Source organism: Rhamphochromis longiceps, linkage group LG2 (genome assembly GCF_057381845.1).
Source record: "Rhamphochromis longiceps isolate RC_006_pf linkage group LG2, R_longiceps_female_GT1.1, whole genome shotgun sequence".
Classification (NCBI taxonomy): Eukaryota; Metazoa; Chordata; class Actinopteri; order Cichliformes; family Cichlidae; genus Rhamphochromis; species Rhamphochromis longiceps.
In genome coordinates, this window is record NC_140558.1 from 2,942,411 (window position 1) to 2,969,113 (window position 26,703).

Here is a 26,703-nt window from a genome sequence, read left to right on the forward strand (position 1 = left end):
TTTCTGCCTTCCGTTCACTATGAACAGGCATGTATTTTCGGTTTATGCATGCCCAACTTTGTGCTGAAATGTTTAAAAGAATGTGAAGTATGAGCACAAGCTCACTATGTGAAAACAGCTGTAGCAGGGAAACCCGGGAGGACTTAGTTATGCTCGGCAGTTTGTTGCAGGCCAATACATGTTGGCAAAACAACATGCAGACATTACTCAAACAGCTGATAAGTGACATGTTTGCTTATGTGCCTCCACCATGTTTGCACAATTCAGCTTTCCAGAATTCTTCAATCCAGTGGAGTTTTTAGCTGCTATACAGAGCAAAGTACAGCACAACATAGTAGGTTTTGTAATAGCCTCTAAATGCCAGGTATTTCAGATGTGAGGGAAAACAGCAGCTGACAGCTATCCACCATGCCTGCAACACACCGGGCTTTTGCTCTCATCTCTCTGCTGTCCTTCAGCGCAGCAGCACCAACAGTAGACGACTGCAATCAGCTGACCCAGCCTCTGCAAGCTAACGAGCTTCACCAGGTACAGGTCCCTTGACCTCTAACCTCAGCTGTCTTTCTCCCTCACAATATGACAATTAGGCCCAGAGTTGTTTTGTCAGTTTTCCCAGCTTTGGCTCTTCACACCTTGCCATGTAGTGGGCTGATTGGGGTGGCGGTAGCTCAGTTGGCAGAGCAGGTCAGCCACTAACCAGAAGGTTGGTGGTTTGATCCCAGGCTGCTCCAGTCTGCAAGATACTGACAGGCAGCATTTTATTCATGATGATATTGTAATGTTATATACATTTGAGACCCGAAAAGTGAGACAATGTAGAAAAGTGGCTGTTATTTCACAACAGCTAATGCAATATCTTTTCCTCTTTTTTAATTTTTGAAGTTCATTAAAAGCAGCTATTGTTTGCAGTTTCATAAGAAAGCAGTTGCAGTGACATACAGAGGTAAAATACCAAAAATTGTATCCATATTCAAACCTTTCTGAACCTAACTGTATGTTCTTTCACTCTGAATAGATCCTGGGTAGGTGGATCTTTATTCAGGGGCTTGCCGGTAACGGTAGCTTGGGCGACACTTTGAGGTTTCTGGAAAGTACATGGATGGTGCTGAATACAACATCAGACAGTCGGACCCTGCAGGCAGAGATAGCTGGCCGAGTGGTTCAACAGCTGGACCAGTCTGTTCAGCCACAGTAAGTATTTTTAAGTATTTTTCCCTGTTCTCTAATCTGGAGGGGGAGGGGGGGGGGCAGTAAATATTCAGATAGCAGTGGTGATCCTGGCAAAAGCAAATGGCCATAAGTCAAAAACTGCTTGAGGCAGACAACTAGATGATGACACTGTTTCAACGGAAACACGAGACACTGGAGAAGAAAATCCAAACCTACATGGGCTTCTGTTAAAAAAGTGATATATCTCTTATATCAGTGCCAATACCAATACATTTAACTTACCTATATTTGTAATTTACAGAGACTAAAATTACATGTTTTTTGCATATTGAGCTAATTCTTTACATTTTGACGTTAGAGTTCCAAAGATGGAGGATGCCTCCATCCCAACCAATTCCCAGGGACCTGAGCTTTCTTCAAACCCTAGCTCCCACCCTGTCAGCAGTTCCACACCCCATCTGGTCATGAAGTAAGCCATGCTTCTAATATTATTAAGAGAGAATTAAACCCTACCTTCATCACTTACTAGTCAAAGTAAACAACAACCACTTTTTATTTGTGTACTCTGGTGTGGGATCTAAGGCCAAAGTCTGCTGCACACAGGCAACCACGCTCCAAGCAACTCTCTGCAATGTTGGCTCTGGCCTTTGTCTTTCATTTACATACATCTGTTCCTTTGTAAATCGCTAACCTCTGTTCAGAACTGAATTCCCAGAGTTTTTCATCAATGTCACATTTCTGGAGGGATTTTTTAAGGGTGTTATGAGGCAGGTAGGTGATATGTGTTATACACAGGTGAGTTGTTGTTGTTTGTGCATAGCTTCATCATAGCTAGCATAGCCACCACAAGTCAGGAGAAAATTGAGGTAAGACAGCTGTTCTCATAGTAGACGCAGGTAGCTGAACAGTAGATTGTTTAATTAAAAACCCACTGTGTGCACAGAGGCAAAACTAAGAAAACTGTGTCTTTGTCCAACCAATCAGAATCAGAATCAGAAAGGGTTTTATTGCCAAATGTTGAGCAGGTTTACAACATTAGAAAATTGCTGCGGTGCTTCAGTGCAAACATACTGTTATAAATACTGTCATAAATTACGCTTAAATAGACATAAAAAATAAAAATAAGAATTAAAAGTGCTACGTAGAAAGATATATGCATGATATATACATGAGTGCAGGTGGTGATCAGTGCCAAACATGGAATGATGCAGTGAACACAGTGTAGGGTCATGTGTTAGTGGTGGGAACAGTCGTACGTTTATTGTTCATGTGTCCAACAGCAGAGGGGAAGAAACTGTTCTTATGGCGAGAGGTTCTGGTGCGAATGGACCGGAGCCTCCTGCCTGAGGGGAGCAGGTCAAACAGACTGTGTCCAGGGTGAGAAGGGTCAGCTGAGATCCGAGCTGCACGCCCCAGTGTCCTGGAGGTGTACAGGTCCTGCAGAGATGGGAGTCTGCAGCCAATCACCTTCTCAGCAGAGCGCACAACACACTGCAGTCTCTATTTGTCCCTGATAGTGGCTCCAGCGTACCACACGGTGATGGAGGAGGTGAGGATGGACTCGATGATTGCAGTGTAGAACTGTATCATCGTCCGTGTTGGCAGGTTGAATTTCTTCAGCTGCCTCAGGAAGTACATCCTCTGCTGGGCTTTCTTGATGACGGAGGTGATGGTGGGCTCCCACTTCAAGTCCTGGGTGATGGTGGTACCCAGGAAGCGGAATGAGTCCAGGAAGGAGTGGGGCTGTGTGCTTCCTGAAGTCGTCCACAATAATCTCCACTGTCTTCTGGGCATTCAGCACCAGGTTGTTGTGGCTGCACCAGGACACCAGACGTTCAACCTCCCTCCTGTAGGCAGACTCATCCCCGTCCGAGATACAGACCTGTTGGCTCTGTATGCAAACTGCAGGGGGTCCAGGAGGGGGGCCGTGAGGGTCTTGAGATAGGAGAGAACCAGGCGCTCAAATGACCACAGATGTCAGAGCCATGGGTCTGTAGTCATTTAGTCCAGTGATCCTAGGTTTCTTGGGGACAGGGATTATGGTAGAGGACTTGAAGCAGGCAGGCACATGACATGCCTGCAGTGAGGAGTTGAAAATGCCAGAAAACACTGGGGCCAGCTCGTTTGCACAGTGTCTGAGGGTGGCAGGAGACACATCGTCTGGGCCGGGAGCTTTCCGAGCATTCAGACTCCTAAACTGCTTCCTCACATCTGCTTCATGAATATGAAGAGTTGTGGTGGGAGGAGGTGGTGTGAAATCCTCCTTGGTGTGGGGTTTGGAGGGAGGTGTTGTAGGTGAACAGTTTGATGGGGGTGATGGCTCTATGGAGGGGGGAGAGGTGGGGGAATGAGTGTCCAAAGTGTCTCTATTGTTGGGGCCGTTGGAGGTGTGAAGGCTGCCTGATGGCTCGTCAAAACGGCAGTAAAAGTCGTTGAGGGTGTTGGCCAAGAGCAAGTCATCAGTGGAGTGGGGGGTTTTAGGCTTGTAGTTGGTGATATTCCTAAAACCTTTCCACACAGAGGCCGAGTCATTCTCTGAGATCTGCTGCTGCATCTTCTCAGAGTGCTGATGTTTAGCAATGTCCACTTCTTTAGTGAACCTGTACTTGGCCTCTCTGTAGCAGTCCCTGTCTCCGCTTCTGAACGCCTTTCTCTTTTCCAGCCACAGCTTTTTGAGTTTAGGAGTAAACCAGGGTTTGTCATTGTTATAACTCACCCTGGTGCGTAATGGCACAATGCTGTCCTCACAGAAGTGGATATAGGAGGTGACAGTGTCCATAAACTCGTCCAAGCTGTTAGAAGCAGCCTTCAATCATGGACCTAACTGTAGGGTGAGGAGCTCATTCATCTGAGAGGTGATCAGATTAACTGAGATGTATTGTGCTGTTCTACAAATCATAATGGCGGAGATAATGGTGGAATAGTTTTTGATAGCAAAGCTGTTCTCTGGATATATCCTATTCTCCACCTGTTTCTCAACTCTCACTCAGAGATCTGCATTTACACTGTTTTATTCTGGCTAGCATGTTACTCCCTACCTCGCGCTGCGTCAACAGGTCTGCTGGTTTTTTAACCTCAAATTTCACATCCTCATTTAACGTTTGATAGTGTTTCAGTAGATAAAGGTGAATGGCTTGGACATTAATTGAGCTGTGGTTTGGGGGAGGCCTCGAAGGGGACTGGTGACGGCTCCCGATGTACAAAATAGAAGAGAAGAAGTTGAAAAGGCGAGGGAGGGTGTGAACTGGGGGAACATATCCGGTCGTTCAGTCTGCTGTAGTTACATCCTAAGGTTTTAAAAACTGAGCTTAAATAAATGATTAGCGGTAATAAAAGCCGAGGGAGGTCAACGGTGATCACTGACTGTTTTAGGAGCTTTTTGAGATTAAATAGAAGAAAATACAAAACATTAAACATGTTAACAACACAAAAGCCATATTAAACGCAGACTACTTTAGGCCCGGAAGTAGGATTCGTCACGTCATCGCTTAACGACCGGACATTGATCAGAACCGGAAGGAGCATGTTTGGAGGTGTGGTCCCACTCCTGAAATTCCAATACTTCCAATTTGCTATACTGTTGGCAGAAAGCTGGTTGATACTGAAATGAACTGATTGCAACTTTATATAAAAACTAGTGTGGTTGCATCATGCAATTTTTATATTCTTCAAAATATTAGTTTAATCAGAAAGTGAAACTCTTCAGATTAAGAGTATCTATAGTAAGAGCAGTGGCAGAAGAAACCAGAACTCCCAGTGAACACCCACGTAAGCAAACTCTACACAAAGAGGTCCACTCTGGGGTAACCCAGGAACAGCAACAGCAACGGTGGTCATTACTGAGCCACCATGCCGCCCTCATTTGTGTTGATTAAAAAATGCCACAGATTACTCTGTTTAGAACTCAGTCTTCTATTATTAAAGTCAAATCAGGTTTGAAAGTGTCGGTCAAGGATGCATTCAGATGAGAAAAACGTCATGGTGTGCAAGTCAATATTTCTTTTGGTGTCTCATTATCTATCCAGATGAAATTTTAATGTTGCCATTTTCCACTTCCATTCTGCTTGATCATTGTTTTAGGGAGGATCGCTGCCTCAGGAATGTTCAGAACATGTCCCTAGTTGATGGCAAAGACTTAGAGTTCTACAGTAAGTTGCTTCAGTGAACAACATACAGCATGTACACATGTAATCACATCAGTTACATCTGTCACTCAGGTGTGTGATGTTTGTCACAGTACAATTTGCATGCTCAGTTGATCAGAATTGTTATCCTCCCATCATGAATGCTTGTGTTTTGTTGCACAGTGAAAATTGCCAGTTCCTATCACAGGTTCCTGCAGACCTGCCCTGACTGTCTGCTCATGCACACCTACGATAAAGTAGCCAATCACCAATTGTTCTACTTGTTTGGTAAGTATGAGCAGTGATGGAGCATTTACTAAAAGAACTGACAAGTAAAACAGTAAAATATTTACTTGATGGACTATTCATTGTATATTTTAACTGTAATTAATGAGTTGTAGTCAACTGACAATTCTTTGGCTATTTCAAATAAGGGTGGAAGGGTGGACCACTTTGGCATTCAACTCATCATTTCTTTTGGTATCTCACTTTCCTATTTGTGAAGAAGTAAGAAAAGAATATAAAAATCCCCAAACCAATGAGAAACTAGTTGTAGAGCCCAGTATGGATTTTCGCAAATGGATTTTTCTTCAACAAGTTAACTGATCAAGTGATTAATCATTTTAATATTCATCAACTAGACTATAATTGTCTTCCATCTAAATTGTAGCCATGTCTGAATACAAAGTAGCTTGAATTCAATCAGGGCTGGACTGGGACAAAAAATCGTCCTGGGCATTTTGACTAGAGAACCACAAAGACATAAAACCTTTGAATGAAAACAAATGCTGTTGTGACAGTGATGTACACTGTCTTGTTGGTATATATGTATGATTTCTATACATTTTGCATCAGATGACCACTTTGGTTGTTTTGAGAATAATAGATTGCTGAATATACATTAGAGCTAAAGAGACTGTATTTTAGGGTGGCTTGCAAAATTATAATATGGAGTTTGCTAGTGTGTAAGAATACAAACAGAAAAGGCCTGGAATGTGAACAATGAACTGGGGTGCAGGGCAGGAGAAGAATTAACCCCCACCCCCAGGACAGAAGCAAGAGTTACTGCAAGAGTTACTGAGGGTGAGGGGCAGACAAATAACAAAAGGACACTACCTTAAAAGGAGATGGGGGTCAGGGTGTCAGCACCCCTGGCTACTGTACCAGTGTTTTTCCATTGTGGGGGTGTTTACTATAGGGGGAGGATACCAGAGACTAAAACTGTAGCTGTTGTGTTGAATTCTTGAGATCAGCCTTTAGAATAGGACTGCAAAGGACTGCAGTGTGCTGATCTCCAGATGTATCTGTAAGGAAAAATGGGTAACAAAAGGATTGTGTGAAACTTGGAAACATCTCTGCATGATCTCTACCAACACGAAAGGATCGGAGAGAGCGGCGTTGTCTCCCACAGTTGTAAGATTCAGACATTTTAAATGAGAATAAGAAAGAAAAGTATTTCTTTGTGCCCCCCTCCTCTCCCTGTTAATGCTCTACTTGGCCCCCTGGCAAAACTTTGCTAGACCCGCCCCTGCACAGTTACCAGCTGTCAGCTACATTAAAAAAAAGGATGCTGGTGTTATTGGTCTCTCAGAAACAATTCATAACTTCCCTTCACTCATGTCACCTATCATGTTTCTCCATCACCTGTTCAGCTCTGATGATCCAGTAAGGACATCTCCTGGTTTCATCTTCATGTTTCCCTCTCACCAGATAACCAACCTGACATCATGACCAGCAGCTTTACGGCTGTGGCTCCAACAAACATCAGCAGATCCTAGAAAGTAATATTAAATCAATTAAGTAAATGATTTAATAAATAAATTAAATAAACAACTTATCAGGCTTTAACATGCTGCATGTATGTTTAGCGCAACATCCGCTGGTTTCCTCTTTCTGGCGCAAAGTGGGCGATAAACAAACAAGAGAGATGGGACCTGAGACAGAAAAGCCAATCATTGATCATTGATCAGTTTCATAACTGAAGTAGCAACAGGAGAGGGAGGGGGAGAGAGTGAGAGAAGAAGAAGCTGTGCAGCGGAGGACACAGATTAACTCCAGTTTTGTGTCTGTTTTTTTATTCTAGCTGAAGCACGGGACAAACTGCGTTCCTTTTCGCCTCAATACGATTTTCTTCTGTTTGAATGTGATGAGACTGCTTTCAGAGCCGTTGCCCAAACAAGGAGGAGAGTGTATCCGACCTCCTCGGCTGTAATTGTTCCAGCCCAGAGTCGATCATGACCAATTGGCCAATCGACCACCTGTCATTGTTTATACCGTTACAAAAAAACATAAAAACTAAAAGTCACCATCGCCCTTTGTGCCCGATACTCAGTCACAGTACTTCAAAAACACAATTACATTCCATTTCTGGGTTTAAAAAGTTCCCTGTCATTTTTTTTTTTATTTAGCAAAATTCAATTCACTTTTATTTATATAGTGCCAAATTGCAACAATAGTTGTCTCAACGCACTTAAAAAAGAGTGAGAAAAGGACAAACAAAAGGTTGTTTTTACACCTGGCTGTGCAGACTGCCCTCCATGTGCTATACAGACTGAGTACTGGCCAATACATCTAGCTAACATGTCTGACTTCTGTTTGTTGTTATTTCATAAAATTGTTAAACAACACATCTGTGTTAATTGTAGCAGGTTTATATTGTAACAGATATTGTAACATTTAAGTAACCAGCAGGCTAACTGAAGCTGTCAAATAAGTGCAACATAGAGTAAACTCTTTTAAGTAGTGGAGGTAGTTCTTTAAGGAGGCAGCTGCCCGATCACACGAAACAAACAAAATACGCTTTAGGATTCAAACATCCTCGAACACTAGTGTGAGCACAATACATTCTAATGGTGCTTTTCCTGCTGTTGTTCTCTGCAGCGAGGAACAAGACTGTGACAGCTTCTGATTTAGAGACCTTCAGAAAACAAGGTGAATGCCTCAGGTTTCCCACGACACCCAAGTTTAACTACAACCCTAACAATGGTAAGCACCACATATCGTCTACATTGAAATAGAATATGAAATCAATCTGCTACATAACTTAAATGCAGTAGATTGCCCAGTGAGCAAGTTACTGATAGGTTCGTAGCATAAACCTATTGGCTGGAACGTTCAAGACAATTCTACTACACAGCAAAAGCAAGACACAAGTAGTCAAAGTTCTTTGTGTTACTCATGCATGAGGGAGAGGACTGGATGAGCGCCGTTCCTTCGCTTGACCTCAGTTGCTCTCGTCTGCCCCCTCGTAACACTGCTCTTTTATTGAGGTTACATGAATGAACATATGAGTCTTACATAGGTATACATGTTTACATGTAGACAAAGAGTACCGTGTGTGTGTGTGTGTGTGTGTGTGTGTGTGTGTGTGTGTGTGTGTGTGTGTGTGTGTGTGTGTGTGTGTGTGTGTGTGTGTGTGTGTGTGTGTTGTGTGGTCAAGATGTGACCCCATAAATGAATTCCCTAATCCTGCTGGTCTGGAAGTCCAGCCGTTCATCTAAACAAAAGGCAGTTAGACTAAAACAGATATACTTGTGTTTGCTATACCATGAAACAAAAAAAGAAGGTACGACCTCTTCTCGTGACCCCAGGATGTGAGTGTGTTTGCCAGAACACTCTGGAAGGCACACAGAGTCTTTACAGACTGCTAAGGATCAAACCTCTATCAATATGCAATTGATTATAAAACTCTAAGCATATATGAGTAAATATTTCTAAGCATAAATGACAACCTAATAATATAAACCTGACAGTTACCACACACTGAAAATGGTGTTGTAGAACAGGTTATCCCTGAACTTGTTTTAGCATTTCGGTTCATGAGTACAATAAAGCTTCAGAGGTGCTGGAAGATGGGAGTCTAATCATTTTTTGGCTGAAAGAAATCATCTCATACATCATGGACAATTTCTCAGTTTGTGATGTAATCTATCTTCTTGGGTAGGCAGGTTGAGTGTGAGGAAGTAAAACTTAACATAAGGAGGTCTATAAAGAAAAGGCACAATACAATGTAAGCTTTGTTAGATTATTTGGTAGCTGTAACTCAGGAAGTACAGCATGTCATCTAATAGTTGGGAGGGTTTTTTTTTTTTTTTGCTCTAATCAGTAGCCTATGCAATGTATCCTTGGTGAAGAAACTAAATGCTCTCCAATACATGAGGGATGCATCCAGTGAGGGATATTGTATATAGTGCTTGAGTAGAGATTATATATAAGAATCTGTCCATGCATTAGGATAATAAATAAAATAATTCTAAAGATTTATTGTTGATTTATTGTGATGGGCAGCAAATTCCAGATTCCTCTAACAGTCCAAAGACATGCTGTCATTGGGGTTAGGTTAATTGGTGATTCTAAATCGCCCATAGGTCTAAATGGTTGTCTTTCTCTAAGCGTTAGCCCTGCTTCAGGCTAGTGATCTGTCCAGGGTCTACCCCACCTCTGTGACAGCTGGAATAGGCTCCCTGTGACCCTCATAAGGATAAGCGGAAGTGAATTGATGGATGATTTATTGTTTTGCAGATGAAAATAACATGCTAGCCAGTTAGCACATAGGCTTAAGGTTCAATGGGTTGGTTTAGCTCAGGCAGTAGAGCAGGTTATCTACTTTTCACAAGAATGGTGGCTTGAGCCATGCCTGCTCCAGTCTGCATCCTTGGACAAGGTGATAACTCTCTGATGGATCCGTTGGTGTTATAAAGTAATTATACAGAAAAAACAGAAAGAAAGCAAATGAGACAAGTTCTATAAAGTGCTTTGAGCGCTCAGGTATAGTAGAAAAGCGCTATATACAAAAACATGTACTTGCCAAGCAGTTGTGGTGGTTTCAAGGGAGCAACCAGACAGAGGGACCAACTCCACCACCTTTAATTGTAGCTAATGACAATAGTCTGCACTCCAACAACTCCAACCAGAGTTAGAGTTCATGGCCAGCGAGAATTGGAGATTATGTATCAGAATTTCAGGAGGAGGACCACACCTCCAAACACGCTCCTTCCGGCTGCCATCTATATAGGTTCCCCTAGTTCTGCAATCTGATCATTCTCGTTTACGTGTCCCACCCTCACTCTCTCCTTCTACTCCATTCTTCAACTTCTTCACTCCTATTTAGTACATGGGGATCTGCCAGGCCCGGGAGCCATTGCCAGTCCCCTTCGAGGCCTTCCCCAAACCGCAGCTCAATTCATGTCAAAGCATTCACTACTAAAACGCTGTCCAACTTATAATGAGGACGTGGGCCCAGCTAGTGAAAGACTTACCAAATAAATTGCTTGCACATGAAAAACATAACATCCCAATTATTTGATCTTTCACTTGAAATGTGCACACAAATGCATGTTGATCCTTATACCGACCTCCACTGCAAACACAATGCAAATCTGATAGTTACAGTGAGTCACTGTAACATCCAGTCGGCCCTCTGGTCAGTCACACATCTTGGGAATCATGTTGAAGGACAGGCAGTGAAAAACACAGTGAATGGAGATGGAGCTCTCTGGGTAGCAGAATTAATGGCCGACTAGCTAAGATTTGTTTTACTCCCACATTTCTTAATGCACTTCAGCTTTCTCAAATACCACTCTGGACCCTGCTTGTCCCCAATCCAAGCTAAGATTGCAAAGCTTCTCAAGAAGATTGTCATGCAGTTGCTGGTTGCTGTTGGTTGCAGTTTAGTTGCTGGATGATTTCCATGTTATAGCAGTATCTGGTAATACAAGATGAAAGTTAAAGAAAAAACATATATAAACATGAAGTAAGAAAGACTACAGCAAACTTATCTTTGCATGTTTCACAATGTTAATGACTCCAAAGTTCATCTCATCACAAGAATCTGTGCCATTGTAGTTAAAGTAAGACAGGATGAGAAACAATAGAATTTACAGCCACTGCCATCTATTGTGTAAGAACATGACCCCTTGGAGAGAAAGGTAATCTGTATATTTAGCATTTAATGGAGGGTAAAGGACACTTGGAGGTGGGGAGGACCTAAGGATTTGCATTTGATGTCACTTCTCCAGAACGATCTATTCCTGTTTGTCTGTGAATCTTTATTCCCTTTACAGAACTGTGTCCTGTGGAGGAAAAGAAGTCAGAATCCACACCTCAACAAAACCTCCACTAACAGAGTTCTTAATAACACTGCCACTGCTATTGTCAAACTTACGCTGTTGATTGGTTTTTACTCATGATTTAGTTGAAAGAAATTTGACAAGTTTGAATGTCCAAACTGTTAATTAAGTAATTTTTACTAGTAGTAATCAGCTAAGGCATTTGATCTTTCTGAATGTAGACCTGCACTGAGGACAGACTGTCTGGCTGCTGAGTTTGGTTCTGTTTCTGTTCTGTGGATTTGTTTGCAGTGTTTTGTTTGTCTGTTGAACTGAAATTAAAAGTTTGATTAAAATACTAAACAAAAGTAAGAATGCCTGCTTTTGTAACAGAACAAATAAACAAAATTAGGCAATTATAAGACTTCTCATAAAAAACACTAAATGCAAAAGGGTTTATCAAAACACAAAGCATTCATATTAACCTAGTAAAGCTAAAATATGAGGCTACGGATGATAATAAATTAGGAGCCATTTTGGAGCCAAAAGAGCTGACTCTCTGAAAAGACCTGAACTTCCCATCACTAGTCAGTAAGCCACAAAAACCACATGTCACGTTCGCCACTGACAGAAAATGGCAGTAAACATGTTTTTAAAACTTTAAGCACTTATTTCTTAAATCCAGCTCCACACACGGTGTTACGTCTATGTCAGTTATGTGTAGCATTGCATGTCCCCTTTAACCCAAAGGAGATCCTTAAATATCCCGAATTGTTCCTAATGACAAAAACTGGCAGCTTCCCAAAAAGTGCAATAATATTGTTATATATTAATATTGTTTTGCACTTTAAATGAGTCAGTCTTTTAAAACTACTTCTGCCTAAGATATTCGTATCAAGTATAATTATATTTTGGGGGTTTAACCCTTTGAAGGCCAGTATGTTTACATAGCTGCACTGTTTTTTAACTGGAAAAAAACCCAATAAACTAAAATATTTTCCATAAAATACATTTCGAGAAAGATTTCATTGCTATTATAATTAGGCCTTTAGATTGGCACCAAGGTTGATTTTGATTCATCATTATGTTTTTTTGCAGGGGCACAGTAAATGTAATAATCATAACCTATAATGGTATATGATGTTTTTCACTTTTTCCACACTAAATGTTTATTACCTTGCTAACGTAAATAAAAATACAAGCTCAGTTTGAACTAGAAAAACATTTATTTTAGAAAGATAAACATGAACATTTATGTTGTTGGGGATGGGGAGAGAGACAGACAGGGAGAGAAGTAGTAAAGTAAATTGTGCGTGTTAGTCCCCATAGGGAAATAGTTCCTTTGCATTTAACCCATTCACCCAGTGAAGCAGCGGGCAGCCACCAGTGCAGCGCCCGGGGAGCAGTGTGTAGGGACGGTACCTTGCTCAGGGGTACCTCAGGGTAGCCGTTCAGTGGAGTCGAACCCTCGACCTTCCAATCATGGGGCCACCACTCTACCTACTGAGCTATCCCTGCCCTAGTATGTGTCTGGGTGTGAGAGTCCTGCTCAGACGGCGCAGTCGTTACAAATGGACAGACTGTGGTCCTTGCATTTATACTTCTCACATTTGCAGCAGGTGTTGAAAACTCTTCTCCTTTTGTCTTTGCAAAGTTCGCACTGCCTCCTGCTCTTACATTGAATGATGGGAGCGGTCCATGAAGCCGCTGCAGTCAGATTTGTGACTACTGCTGCAGCGGCTGATGAGCGAGGAAGGCGCTCTCTCTTTGCTATGTGTGGGTTCACCAGCATTTCTCCCACTTCTTCAATGAAGACCCTCCGTCTGTGTCCTTTCTGCTTCTGCCAGGATGACTCGATTGATGTCCACAGGATGTAGGCATTGTAAAGTGAAACATCAAGGACGTTGTGGAAGAGGGCCAGTGGCCAGTAATTTGTTCTCCTCCTGCAGGAGTAGGTGCCAACAACCTAACAAAAAAAGAAGCATAAAACATACATATATATTAGACATGAATATGAGCAAGAATGAATAAATATATGCATAACTGGTTCAGGGCTAGCAAAATTTCAAAATCCCCGGTTGCCCTTCGGGCAGGGACTCTTCAGTTTTTGGTAGCCCAAAATAAATTTAAGTAGCCCGAATAAAGAAGAGAGCAATTTTTTGATTGATGTTTTGTTTCCTGTTTAGTTTCCTTTACAATATTATACATTAAAGTATAATATTGTAACGGAAACAAAACATTAAACAAAAAATTGTTGAAACACAAATTACAACATTGTATAAAAATTACAATCATCAACTCAAATACTTGGTTCTAATTGAACAGAAATTTCTATGAACTTGTAAGAACTGTGTAGGACATGAATCCGTCTGTGTCAGATCAGAATTTGAAATTTCCACTGAAGTCACGGGTAAGAGACAAGTGGAACCAAGATCGAGGCCATTTGCTTTTTGAAGCTTGCAAAGACTGCTAAATTGTGCCAGTGGTAGTTCACTCTTTGCAACATAGTACGCTGTTCTATTTGCAATTGGTGTTTGTTCTGGGAAAGATATTGCAGACTGAGCAATAATGCATTTCTTGCATTTCTCATGGGTTCTAATGGGGGCCTTTCTTAAAATGACTGGTTCCAGTAACAAAGGCGCTTGTTGACTCAGAAATCCAGGGAAAACCAACAACACAGCCGGCAGAACATTATGTTATTTACACGGGTGCACATAAGTGGTCTGCAGGTGCCGCATTCGCTGTCAAAATAAAAGACGCACCAGATAAGAAGTTGCAACGCGCGTTTGTGTCCATATAAAAAGCAGTTTTTGTCGGCTAGAGTGGGATTTTCACGGCACATTCTGCACCACATCTCTGTGCGTTCATCATTTGTTTGAAGCCAGCTCACCTCCTGCAACCACTTTTCCGAGAATACGTGCTTCTTTTGTGGTTCGGACTCCTTCTGACATTTCTTTGGAGGTGGAGGAACGCCAAAGCAATTGCTTAAAGGAGCTTCTTCGACATCTTGAAAAGTTCTAAACAAATGTCTGTCCTCCTCCAGAAAATCTTATGTACGCAAACACGCGTTGCAACTTCTTATCTTGTGCGCGTTTTTTATTTTGACAGTGAATGCGCACCTGCGGACCACTTATGTGCAGCCCTGGTTATTTAGCTCATCATATCGCAGCCACAGAAATTCTTTTGTCCATGAAACCATAAAGCTGCACTTTCTTTTTGCCTTATAGTCTGATTTGTCATAACTTTTCCGTTTTGTGGTAAGCTTTTCTTTGGCTGTCACTTCTTCACCCTGACCTGTCTTATTTGGCTCAGCAGAACTGAAATACATATCCTGCTGCATTTACACACGGACTCACATAACGGTCAGCGATTCTCTGCGCCATCAACCTCTTACATGTTTAACCCTTGGAGATCCTTAAAAAAGACATCCACCTTTGCTTTTAATGGACATAAATGTCCATTCCCCAAAAAGTGCTATAAAAACTTTATATATTCATATTTTTTCCACTTTAAATTGGTCAGTCTTTTAAAACTACTTCTCCCTGAAATATTCATATAAAGTTTTAATTACATTTCGCGGATTTTAACCCTTTATATCCCGGTTTCGTCACATGAGCGCACTGCTTTTTTTGCCCCAAAAAACAAAAAACTTGAATATTTTCCAAAAAAAACATTTGAGGTAATATTCAATTGTTATTATAATTAGGCCTTTAGATGGACTAAAGATTGGCACCAACATTCATTTCGATCGCCTTTTTTTTTTTTTTTTTCAGGACCAGAAAATGGTCCCCAGGCGGCCAATGCTGCTGCTCTAGGCCGAAAGAAGTGCATCTTCCCGGGGTAAGTCGCGACGATCACCAGGACACGATCACTGGGGACTCCTTTCTACAGCACACACCACGTGACAACAAATACGTCATTTCCTGTTGATTAAAAAAAAATGCACCGTCTCACGGCCCTAGGGACCGAAAATGGTCCCGCCCGATCAGCGGGCGAAGCCGCTGCTGCACGCCGGGAATCAGGCTTCCTTTCCCGCAGGTCTGTCTAAGCAGCCCGCTGTTTTCCAGCAGGGGTCAAATGTGAAGCAAGGGCGCCACCCGGTGGACAAATAAGAAAATTACAATTCTAAGGCCCCTAGTTCAAACTAAAACTAAATTTACACCACAATTATAAAATATAATTAAAAAGAAAATTCTTTGACAAATTTGGCTATATTCCACTCAACACAGTGAAAATGGTTTAAAATTAAAAATGCAAAATACCATAAATGTCCCTAAGGACCTCTGAGGGTTTTAAGCTGGGGGAGATTTCACTTGTCATGTTTGCATAGTAAGCTAACGATTAATAAGACGATGTCAGAGGAATTGGTGCGCAAATTATCGTCACTCACCAATCAGTGCTGTCGCTCTCTATACACAGTTCGCGCGATTGCAAAGTGAAAGCAAAAAACAAGCGCAAATTCAAACGCGATTTCAATATGTCACATATTGACAGTGGCTCACCCAATGACATAATTACCCAGCTACATTTCCGAAAGAATGCAAAAGCACTGACATATATTTTTCCTTCCTCTGACAGCCCGACGGGCAGGGCAGAGATAGATTTTGGTACCCTGACTGGAAAAATCGCTAGCCCCGGGACGTCGGGCTAGCGATATCGCAAGCCCTGTGGTTCGTAATGACACCTACCTTATCAAGGTTGTCGACACCTCCTTTGCATTTGTTGTAATCTTCGATTATTACAGGCTTTCTCTTCCCTTCTTTGCTCACGTCTGGGCGGCGGTGTTTTGTGCTTAGTAGCAGCACATTCTTGCCCCGTCGGGGGATGTAAGACACAAGTGTGTGGGTGTTTGTAAAAGCGAAGATGGAGGAGAAGATCTCTCTCTTTTTTGCCTGGAGCAAATGAGGTGGAAGCTCAGGCTTGTTTTGGCGAATTGTGCCAACCAGGGCCATTTTCCTCTTGAGTAGCTCATCTGCCAGTGCACAGGAAGTGAAAAAATTATCACAGGTGACGACGTGTCCCTGGAGCCCCTCTGTCATGTCCAGGACCACCCTCATCCCCTGGTTGACTTCAACACGATCTGGAGCTGCTTTGCCCGTGTACACCTGCAGTCTCCATGCGTAGGATGTTTTGACATCACAGGCTGCCCAAATCTTGATACCATATTTGGCCGGCTTCTTTGGCATGTACTGCCTGAAGCTACACCTGCCTTTGAACGCGACGAGTTGTTCATCCACACAGAGATCTCTGTCTGGGCTGAACAGCATCTCCAGGCGGTGCGTCCACATATTCCAGACTTTGCGGAAGGGAGCCATCTTGTCAACACGGCGTGGGGGGCGGGATAGCTTATCATCGAACCGCAGTGCTCTGCTGATGTTCTTAAACCTTTTCTCGGACATCGTAGCCCGGAAAATGCTCCGTCCCCATTTTTCACTCCAGAGGCTCAACGTGGATTCGTGTTTTGACCTGTAAACACCGGACAAAACGAGCAGCCCCACATAAGCCCGAAACTCCTCTGCGTCTATATCTCGCCAGCCGGGAATTTTGCGATTCCCATGCAGGTTTGTCATGGACACAATATGCTTCACGATCTCATCCGTTAGAAACAGCGCGAAGCTGGATATGGGGTCAACGATTCGGAGAGTGGCATAGCGTGTAGGTCCCGGGGTCAGACCAGTGGCTGCTGGGATGTAGCGGAACGTCTCAGCGTTTGTGGGAGACCAAGATATTTTTCCATTTTTTGACGTCCATGCTGCTTCATCAATTTTCTCTCCGTTTTCATCTCCGGCCGCTGCTGTTTCATCAATTTTCTCTCCGTTTTCATCTCCAGCCGCTGCTGTTTCATCAATTTTCTCTTCGCTTTCATCTTCATCCGAGTCGGAACTGGACCCCAGCTGCTCTGTTTCTGCCTCCGATACCTCCTCCTCTTCCTCCTCGTCCCCGCGGAGCTATCCTCGTACTCAGAGTTCATGATGACTGACTGTTGTGATATTTTGATACCATGGTAGCATTTACAGGATATTGTTTTATTGTGATATTATCCAGGAAAACTGTTACTCAATAAGGCCCATTTACTAGTTGTTTTTCTCTTTCTCTCTGACCCAAGAATTGATGTGTAAGAATCACAGGCTGGTACCCCAAGGTCGAAAATACCACAGAGACGAGACCACTTCCTTACTCCCATCCTCCCTTCCTTATCTTTTAGAAAAGAGCTTGTTAAAAAGCCAGGTGGTTTGTTTCAGAATTCACTAATGAAAGAACTCTGTATTCTATGTCTAGGAGTGTATTTTGCTGGGATGACCATAAATTGTAACTGAAGCTGAACTATACAAAGGATACTTCTCTGCTCACAAGGCAGGATGACGTTTCCTTATTTGGTCTGTACCGGTTTGAACTGAGAACCTGCTGACACACGAACCTTTTTTTCCTCTATATAAGCTGTTTTGTACTGAATAAACCTTTGAGTTGGTTTGGGAAGGCAACCTGAAGCAGTCTGTGTTTCCTTGTTCTCCCAAGCTACTCCCGGCGCTGTAACTAACCCAGCTGAACGGCATACTTGAGCGTTACTTTGAATAATTAGGAATCTTATAAGGAAAGGGCAAAACTCTGCTTATCGGTGCTCACGCCTTGGAGGGAAACCGGGACGGAGATTTTCTCTTCAATTTGGTGTCAGAAGTGGGATACTGACGAAGGTAGGCACTCGTCTTTTATTTTATAAGACTGTGTTATGCCTTTCTCAGTGATCCATAAAAGAAACGGGATATGCTGATGCAAGTTTCACTTAGTGATCCAGAGATATACACTGACGACTTCTTTAGTCCCCGAATAAGGTAAATTAAAAGCAGAAAGACACAGGAAGTTGCCTGTTGTATTGCGAGAAGTTGCTCGTTAAGTGAGAAGTTGCTCACCCAAACAAAAATTGCTAGCAAAATAAATTTAAAGTAACCTCAGCTGTGCCACAGCAAAATACTAACATAAATCCTTCAAAGCGTGTAAACCCCTCTGGAAATCACTGAACATGGGTCAGAATAATTCAAAGACCACAGACAGGTCCGAGAAAAAAATCGAAATTAACTGTAAAACCAAAAAAAAATAAAGTTTCAAATAACGGCTAAGGACGCCTCCCACTTCCGGTGACGTGTCCGCGAATCGGTGAAGACTTCCATGATTACGTAACCAGAACATGTGGAAGTACTTACGTGACTGACTTTGTTTACAACTTAAGAACTGTAAGTTCAATGCATTCTAATTTATTTCCGGAGCCCTATCCCGAACGATTATCGCCAGAAAACAGGTCAGTAAAACCGAAGGCCAGTGCAGATACTACCACGAAAGCTAAAAGTGTTAAGATAATGTTGAATTTTGATGTTGAAGGCTCAGAGGAAAGTGAGAAAAAATGATGTATGCAGGATCACCTGCTCCAGCGCAGCAGGGAGATTTCAGAAGGAAAGATAAGAGTAGAGATGTGTGTTTTTATTGTGGAAAAATAGGACACTGGTTTCGTGAGTATCGATTTGCAGTCTCCGGCAAAGCACGCGCGCCTCGACCACAGAACGCAGTACAAGTTCCGGCCACTAGGCGTCAGCGGAGCTCTTCCAGTCAAGGTAACTGGCAAGCTCAGTTTTCCAGCAGCCGCAGACACCCGGAGCAAAAATGAATTTGTGTATTTAATTTAACACAAAGTGTGAAATGTTTGCTGACACTGATAACAGCTTATGTTTTCTCTGCCCTTTGCATCGACATGATGGAGAAGGAACAGACTCTGTGTCAGCTGGACGCCTCAGCAGAGAATGAACTCAACATCGTTTTTTCTGGTATTCCACGTCACACACTGTGCCAAAAAAAAAAAAAAAAACGTGTACAAATACAACAAGCCACACTTTTGTTTCTCTCACACTGTTCAACAACATGATAACTGCTCACACAAGTGAAGGTCAAACAGTGATTTTGTCACATAACTCAGACATAGGTTACGATAACTAAACCATGTCGACACATAGATCTACCTTATACCTTATATGGGCTTTATACCTAATCACGCACAGCTCATGAAAAACAACAAGCCAGTATATGTCAAGCAATGTCCCATTTCCACCGAAAAAGCCGCAGCTCTAGATGTCATCATAGGAGATTTATTGACTACAGGAGTAGTGCCTGTGCATGAAGACACACAGCCGTTATTTGCATTCACACATAGAAATAAGCAGTACACTTGGACCCGTTTGCCCCAAGGCATGATAGACAGCTCTGCTGCTTTCTCAATGGTGGTCCGTACTACCCTGGACAGCTTCACTCCTCCAGGGCTGCACCCTGATCCAGTATGTGGATGACCTCCTCCTCTGTGCTCCGAGTGAGGAACTATGTCAAACTGCTACACACATGCTTCTACAGCACCTCCAACAGACTGGCCACAAAGCATCGGCAAAGAAAATGCAGTACTGTCAGACTTCTGTTCAATATTTGGGATTCACACTGTCTCACGGAAAACGTTCCATGACTACAGACAGGGTCAAAGCTGTGACCGCCGTCCCTCAGCCCACTACACAGAAGGAAATGTTGTCCTTCTTAGGCATGGTGAACTATTGCAGACAGTGGATACCAGACTGTTCTTTTCATGACCACATTCTGCGTGACTGTTGTGAACCTGCACAGGTGTACTGGCCCAAGAGCATGGCAGTGGCTACCGTCCAGTAGCCTTCTATTCAAGGTGCTGTCCGTGGTTGTTCAGGAATGCCGGCCTGCCTGAGGGCAGTAGCAGCTTGCTCTATCATGATAGGGGACTGCGAGAAGCTCACACTCTCACATGACACTATTCTACACACCAATCACCAGGTCACGACCATTCTAGCAAACATAACTACACAACATATGCAAATCTCACTATAAAAGCGAGCAGCACACCTGATTCGCCAGCACATTTATTGATCCTATGCTGTGTTCTTCTGACCGACAGGATGGCTCAGACAGGCTTGATGATCATGACTGCATGACACGTATACAGGAATCCACAGCACCACGTCCAGATTTAGAGCAAACACCTATCTCAGACTCAGCCACGGTTTATGTGGACGGGTCCTGTTCAAGGCCGAATGACAACTCATTTCTTTGTGGCTATTCAGTGGTCACATTGCCTGACATCATACTAGAGGCTCACTCATTACCATTTCACTCAGCACAAAAAGCAGAGCTCATGGCTTTAATACGCGCCTGTGAGCTACATGTGGATAAGCGTGTGACAATTTACACAGACAGCCGCTATGCGTTTGGCGTTGTACATGACTTTGGCACATTGTGGAGACAGAGAGGATTTAGATCTGCTGATGGAAAACCGATTGCTAATTCTGATCTTGTGCAAAGACTTTTGCAGGCTATACAGCTGCCATCGGCCATTGCAGTTGTGAAAACGAAAGGACACAGTACAGCTGACACAGACGAAGCAACAGGTAATGCCCTAGCAGACGTGACAGCCAAGGCTGCAGCTGCGTCACAGCTCCCACCTCCACAGGAAGTATTATCTGTGCCCCTACAGCTGCCACTTGTTAAACTCCCAGACTATTTAGACACAAATGTTGATTTAAAATTCATACAAGAGCAAGCCTCTGCATCTGATTACACCTATTGGGAGTATAATGACTGTACCTTAGATGACAAGGATGGCCTATACAAAAATTTTAAGGGTTTGATTGCCCTCCCATCTTCCCTACTGCCAGTCGTTGTCCGACATTTTCACGTGGTGAGTCATGTCGGACAAAGAGGGGTATTAGAGGCAATAAAATCAAGATTTGTAATTGAGAAAACATCACATGCAGTAAAAAGCATATTAGCAACCTGTCTAACATGTGCACGAACTAATGTAGGAAAACTAAAAGCAAAACATCAGCATTTACCACAACCAGATTTTCCATTTCATACATTACAAATTGATTTTACACACATGCCAGTACAAGGAAGCATCAAGTACTACCAGGATCAATTTAGTAAATGAGTAGAAGCTTATCCAACCTCAAAAGAAACTGCAGAAGTAGTCTATCAAAAGTTGAGCAATGAAATAATACCCAGATTCGGAATACCTCACCAAATTAACAGTGATAGAGGACCTTCATTCACATCAGAAGTAATTCAAAAGTGTGCTAAAACTTTAATGACCTGGGTCAAATTACTTCCTCAAGTCCTCTGTGAGATTAGAATGACTCCATCTGCAGTAACCAAATTATCTCCATTTGAAATAAGACTATTTCCAACACCATGGTCAGCTTCCAGAGGGGCACCGCTAGTAGAAGGTGATGTATATTGCATTGTCCGACTATGTTCACAATCTGGTAGAAACACTGAATAATAACTATCAGAAAGTTTGTCTCTCCCAGCCTCTCCCCTCCACAGATCCAACCCACAAGTGGAGACAAGGAGATGCGGTGTTGGTGAAGCCGCTAAAACCAAGGACACTCTGGGAGGCCGCGCGTTTTCCAGCCCCCAGACTGTACTGGCAGTGACGAAGAACCAGCATCCTCACAGACGGACAACCTCAGTGGATTCATGCCAGCAGGGTTAAGACCAGCCCAACCAGACCATCTCAGGCGTCGGATCAAGCAGACGACGTCTCCGGCGAGCCAACGCCCGGAACCAAAACAAATAAACACACAACGGGTAGATGACATCTCCGGCGGGCCAGCGCCAGGATCCAATTCACCTACACACACGCAATCACTGATTAACACACAACACCTGAAAGAGCCAAGGCTCAGAGCTCTTTGATGCTTCACCTCAACAAAAACAAGGTACTCAACATCCAGCAGGAACAGAAAGCCGAGAGTACCACATGATGTCTAATCTGATAGAGCCAGACTCATTTCATCCTGATCATGGAGGAAATGAAATGCCCATTGTCATCATACGACGCTTATTCTATGTCTCTCGAACCTGGGACCAGGCCAGGAGACGACTGAAGAACTGTTTTTCTTATATATTGTCTTATATATTTAGGTTATTTATCATATCTATCGCATTAACTTTAGGATTTTTCTTTGCTATTTTGTATTGTAAACTGCAACCATGTTCACATTTCTGCAGGTCATATTTTGCTGACTATACCTCATGCTCTATTTTGCAAGACACCTACTTAATGCACTCCTCACGCTCCCTAAAATCAGTAAATGACAACATAGACGCCACTAATAAACCATTTTATGCACCCCCTAGAGCAGGAGCTAACGCCTGGTACGAAAATGCCAGAACAGCCGCTCGTGATTTAGGAAACAGTAACTGTTATGTCTGTTCAAAAGGTAACCCAGAACAGGTAATAGTAGGATACCCCATATCCGGTTTCCCCCTCACTGAGGGACTAGAGAAAATCGGCGGAGATAATGCTCTCCTTAAAGACACTTTACAGTTGACTCTGAGCCCTCTCGACTGCTTACTTAGACACACACACACACCAACTAACCCTGAGACTCCATTAGGCGAATTATTGAAGTTATCTAATGACACGGCAGGGACCTGCGCCCCAATGAAACGCCCTAAGAATAGGTTAAAACCCTCACTACCCTTAGGACAGATCCCTTTCCATTTTAATACTAGTATGATATGTCTGCGCAGACTAAAGTTAACTGGCCCAGACACACACATAGATTATACAAAGGATAACTATACATTCTTCTCTGACTCCCCAGGTGCACGCTGTAATGAGACATGGCTAGCTGTCTCTGTGGCTGAAGTTGTATCATATCTGGAGGAACACACACACAGTTCAAGTTCGAGCGGAGAATCGATTATTGTTCCCCCAGAGGGTGTATTAAATGATACTGACTGGGGGGAGTTAGTTAAATCACACATGGTCACGCGCCTAACTAGAGCAATCCCACATGCTTATTGGTTGTGCAATAATACTCTTAGATTAGCTTTACCTGTTAATTGGACCGGTACCTGTGGTCTAGTAACCGTTGATGTATGCTGTACTTTCATTCCCAATAACACCGCCCCTAACGGTTCATTCACACAAGCTATGAATAGACTTGAAGCATTGCAGATAGAACTAATTGCCAATACAGGCCACGGTCAGTGGCTAGATAAGTTGCTACAGGACACGTTTGGAAAATGGAAGGAACTAATTGTAGCCTTTGTAACCGTTGCCGCATGTTTTCGATAATTATTGTCTGTTGTGTGATACCATGTATACGCTCTCAGAATTTTTGATATTAAGCTTGCTCGAAGGACCAGTTACATTTATGATTTGTTTTATGTTTATGATTTGTCTTTATATTATGTTATTACATTCTGTCTTTATACTATGTTATCATTTCATGATAAAAGGGGGGAACTGTTGTGATATTTTGATACCATGGTAGCATTTACAGGATATTGTTTTATTGTGATATTATACAGGAAAACTGTTACTCAATAAGGCCCATTTACTAGTTGTTTTTCTCTTTCTCTCTGACCCAAGAATTGATGTGTAAGAATCACAGGCTGGTACCCCAAGGTCGAAAATACCACAGAGACGAGACCACTTCCTTACTCCCATCCTCCCTTCCTTATCTTTTAGAAAAGAGCTTGTTAAAAAGCCAGGTGGTTTGTTTCAGAATTCACTAATGAAAGAACTCTGTATTCTATGTCTAGGAGTGTATTTTGCTGGGATGACCATAAATTGTAACTGAAGCTGAACTACACAAAGGATACTTCTCTGCTCACAAGGCAGGAAGACGTTTCCTTATTTGGTCTGTACCGGTTTGAACTGAGAACCTGCTGACACACGAACCTTTTTTTCCTCTATATAAGCTGTTTTGTACTGAATAAACCTTTGAGTTGGTTTGGGAAGGCAACCTGAAGCAGTCTGTGTTTCCTTGTTCTCCCAAGCTACTCCCGGCGCTGTAACTAACCCAGCTGAACGGCATACTTGAGCGTTACTTTGAATAATTAGGAATCTTATAAGGAAAGGGCAAAACTCTGCTTATCGGTGCTCACGCCTTGGAGGGAAACCGGGACGGAGATTTTCTCTTCACTGGATATCACGGATATTTAAATAGATTTGCTTATGCGGCCAGGAGATCGTTTCTCTTGCCTTCCCTTTTGCCAGCACGTGCAGGACTAAACCGATTCAAAACTCTATCCGGTTAGTCGTCACGCATGGACCCTGCTTCCGGTCAGTCCAGCTAACGTAAAGCTACAAACATCTCTACTGTTTAGGCTACGTCCACACGTACACGGGTATTTTTGAAAACAGAGATTTTCCGTTTTCGTTTTAAAAAATAATCCCGTCCACACGTAAAGGCAGAAATGAAGGAAAACGCTGCTAGGAACATGCCAAACCAACAGGTGGCGATGTAGTCCTAACCGTGTAGAAATGTTGGCCAATCAGAAGTCTAGAAGCCTCGGCGGGAAAAAGTAAACAAAGCTGGGGCATAGAAGCAGAACCCAGTCATATGTGTTAAGGCAGCGTCCCCAACCCCCGGGCCTCGGACCGGTACCGGTCCGTGAGTCGTTTGGTACCGGGCCGCGAGAGTCGAGGCTCAGGTGTGAAATGTATAGTTTTCAGGGTTTTTAATTGGTCTTCAGCGTTATTTTGTTATCATTCTTATCGTTTACTCTGTTTTCCTGGGTCTTTTCACGTGTGTTATGAATAAATCTTCTTTTTTTTGGTACCGGTACTAGTTTTATTTTGTTGTGTTTATCCGCGACACCTTAAAGGCCGGTCCGTGAAAATATTGTCGGGCATAAACCGGTCTGTGGCGCAAAAAAGGTTGGAGACCGCTGTGTTAAGGGACAGTAACTGTGTGTGTATATGTGTCTTCAACCTTTCCCTCTCTCTGTCTGTAGTCCCAGCCTGCTTCAAAATGGCCACCATCGTCTCTGTACCCAAATCCTCCACCATCTCCTCATTGAACGACTGGCGACCTGTAGCCCTGACCCCCATCGTAAGCAAATGCTTCGAGAAGCTGGTCAGGGACTTCATCTGCTCTGCACTACCCGACTGACTGGACCCTCTACAGTTTGCATACCGCCACAACAGGACCACTGATGATGCCATAGCCCTGACACTACACACTGCCCTGTCACACCTGGAGAAGAGAGACACGTATGTGAGAATGCTGTTTGTAGATTACAGCTCAGCATTCAATACCATCGTTCCCTCGAAGCTGGACAGGAAACTGCAGGATCTAGGACTGAGCAGCTCCCTCTGCAGCTGGATCCTTAGCTTCCTGTCTGACAGACGCCAGGTGGTCAGACTGGGCAGCATCACCTCATCCCCCATCACACTGAACACTGGTGCTCCACAGGGGTGTGTACTGAGCCCTCTCCTATACTCACTCTACACCTATGACTGCACAGCCACTAACAGCTCCAACATCATTGTGAAGTTTGCGGACGACACTACAGTGGTGGGTCTTATCACCAACGGTGATGAGACAGCTTACAGGGAGGAGGTCAGCGCCCTGACCCACTGGTGTCAAGACAACCATCTCACCCTCAACGTCGCAAAGACAAAGGAGTTGATAGTGGACTTCCGGAGGTGCAGAGAAGTACACACCCCCATCACCATCAACGGCGCTGCTGTGGAGAGAGTGAGCAGCTTCCGGTTCCTTGGTGTACATCTGGCTGAGGATCTTACGTGGTCAGTACACACAAACAAAACAGTGAAGAAGGCGCAGCAGCGCCTCTTCTTTCTCAGGAGACTGAAAAGATTCGGCATGAGCCCCCGCATCCTCAGGACCTTCTATCACTGTGCCATTGAGAGCATCCTCACTGGATGCATCACCACCTGGTATGGCAACAGCACCGCCTACAACTGCAAAGCTCTCCAGCGAGTAGTGCGGTGCTCTGAACGGATAATTGGAGGTGAGCTTCCCTCCCTCCAAGACATCTACAGGAAGCGCTGCCTGTGGAAAGCAGGGAGGATCATCAAGGACTCCAGTCACCCCAGCCATAAACTGTTCAGACTGCTTCCATCAGGAAGGAGGTTCTGCAGCATCCGGTCCCGTACCAGCAGACTGAGAGACAGCTTCTTCCACCAGGCCATCAGACTGCTGAACACGTTATAGACACCTCAGCTTCACTACTGGAACTTTAACATTATGCACTCCATACTGTACAGTAATGCCACTGTTTTGCACATGTCTCAACTCTGTATATTTTATATATTTTATTTATTGTTTACTCTATTTAATTTGTAAAATATGTGTATACACACACACACACACACACACACACACACACACACACACACACACACACACACACACACACACACACACAGAAAAATATTTAGTATACACATCCAGAAATGCATATACTATCATATATTGTACATATATTTATTAGTTTCAGATGTAGCCATTCTTGTATTTTGCTTGTTTACATTATTGTATTTT

General features: G+C 43.2%; 1 protein-coding gene across 3 annotated transcripts; it reads left to right on the forward strand.

The window, feature by feature from the left end:
* Positions 1-285: 285 nt before the first annotated feature.
* On the forward strand, positions 286-25,928 carry LOC146676745 (uncharacterized). 3 transcript variants are annotated; one of them, XM_085414650.1, is made up of 8 exons: positions 286-528; positions 1,016-1,191; positions 1,529-1,639; positions 5,251-5,318; positions 5,478-5,582; positions 8,175-8,279; positions 15,115-18,635; positions 19,095-25,928. In XM_085414650.1, exons 1-7 carry the CDS (start codon positions 409-411, stop codon positions 15,183-15,185), a joined length of 756 nt encoding a protein of 251 aa, XP_085270776.1. In that variant the 5' UTR covers positions 286-408; the 3' UTR covers positions 15,186-18,635; positions 19,095-25,928. The 3 variants fall into 3 exon arrangements, with proteins under 3 accessions (XP_085270776.1, XP_085270784.1, XP_085270792.1); XM_085414658.1 differs by lacking the exons at positions 15,115-18,635; positions 19,095-25,928 and adding an exon at positions 11,357-11,668; XM_085414666.1 differs by lacking the exons at positions 8,175-8,279; positions 15,115-18,635; positions 19,095-25,928 and adding an exon at positions 11,357-11,668.
* Positions 25,929-26,703: the final 775 nt, after the last annotated feature.

Coding starts and splice junctions, on each gene's coding strand:
- LOC146676745 (XM_085414650.1), top strand. CDS start 409: ATGCCTGCAACACACCGGGCTTTTGCTCTCATCTCTCTGCTGTCCTTC. Junction 1,640..5,250: donor ACACCCCATCTGGTCATGAA/GTAAGCCATGCT, acceptor TCATTGTTTTAG/GGAGGATCGCTGCCTCAGGA. Junction 8,280..15,114: donor TAACTACAACCCTAACAATG/GTAAGCACCACA, acceptor TTTTTTTTTCAG/GACCAGAAAATGGTCCCCAG.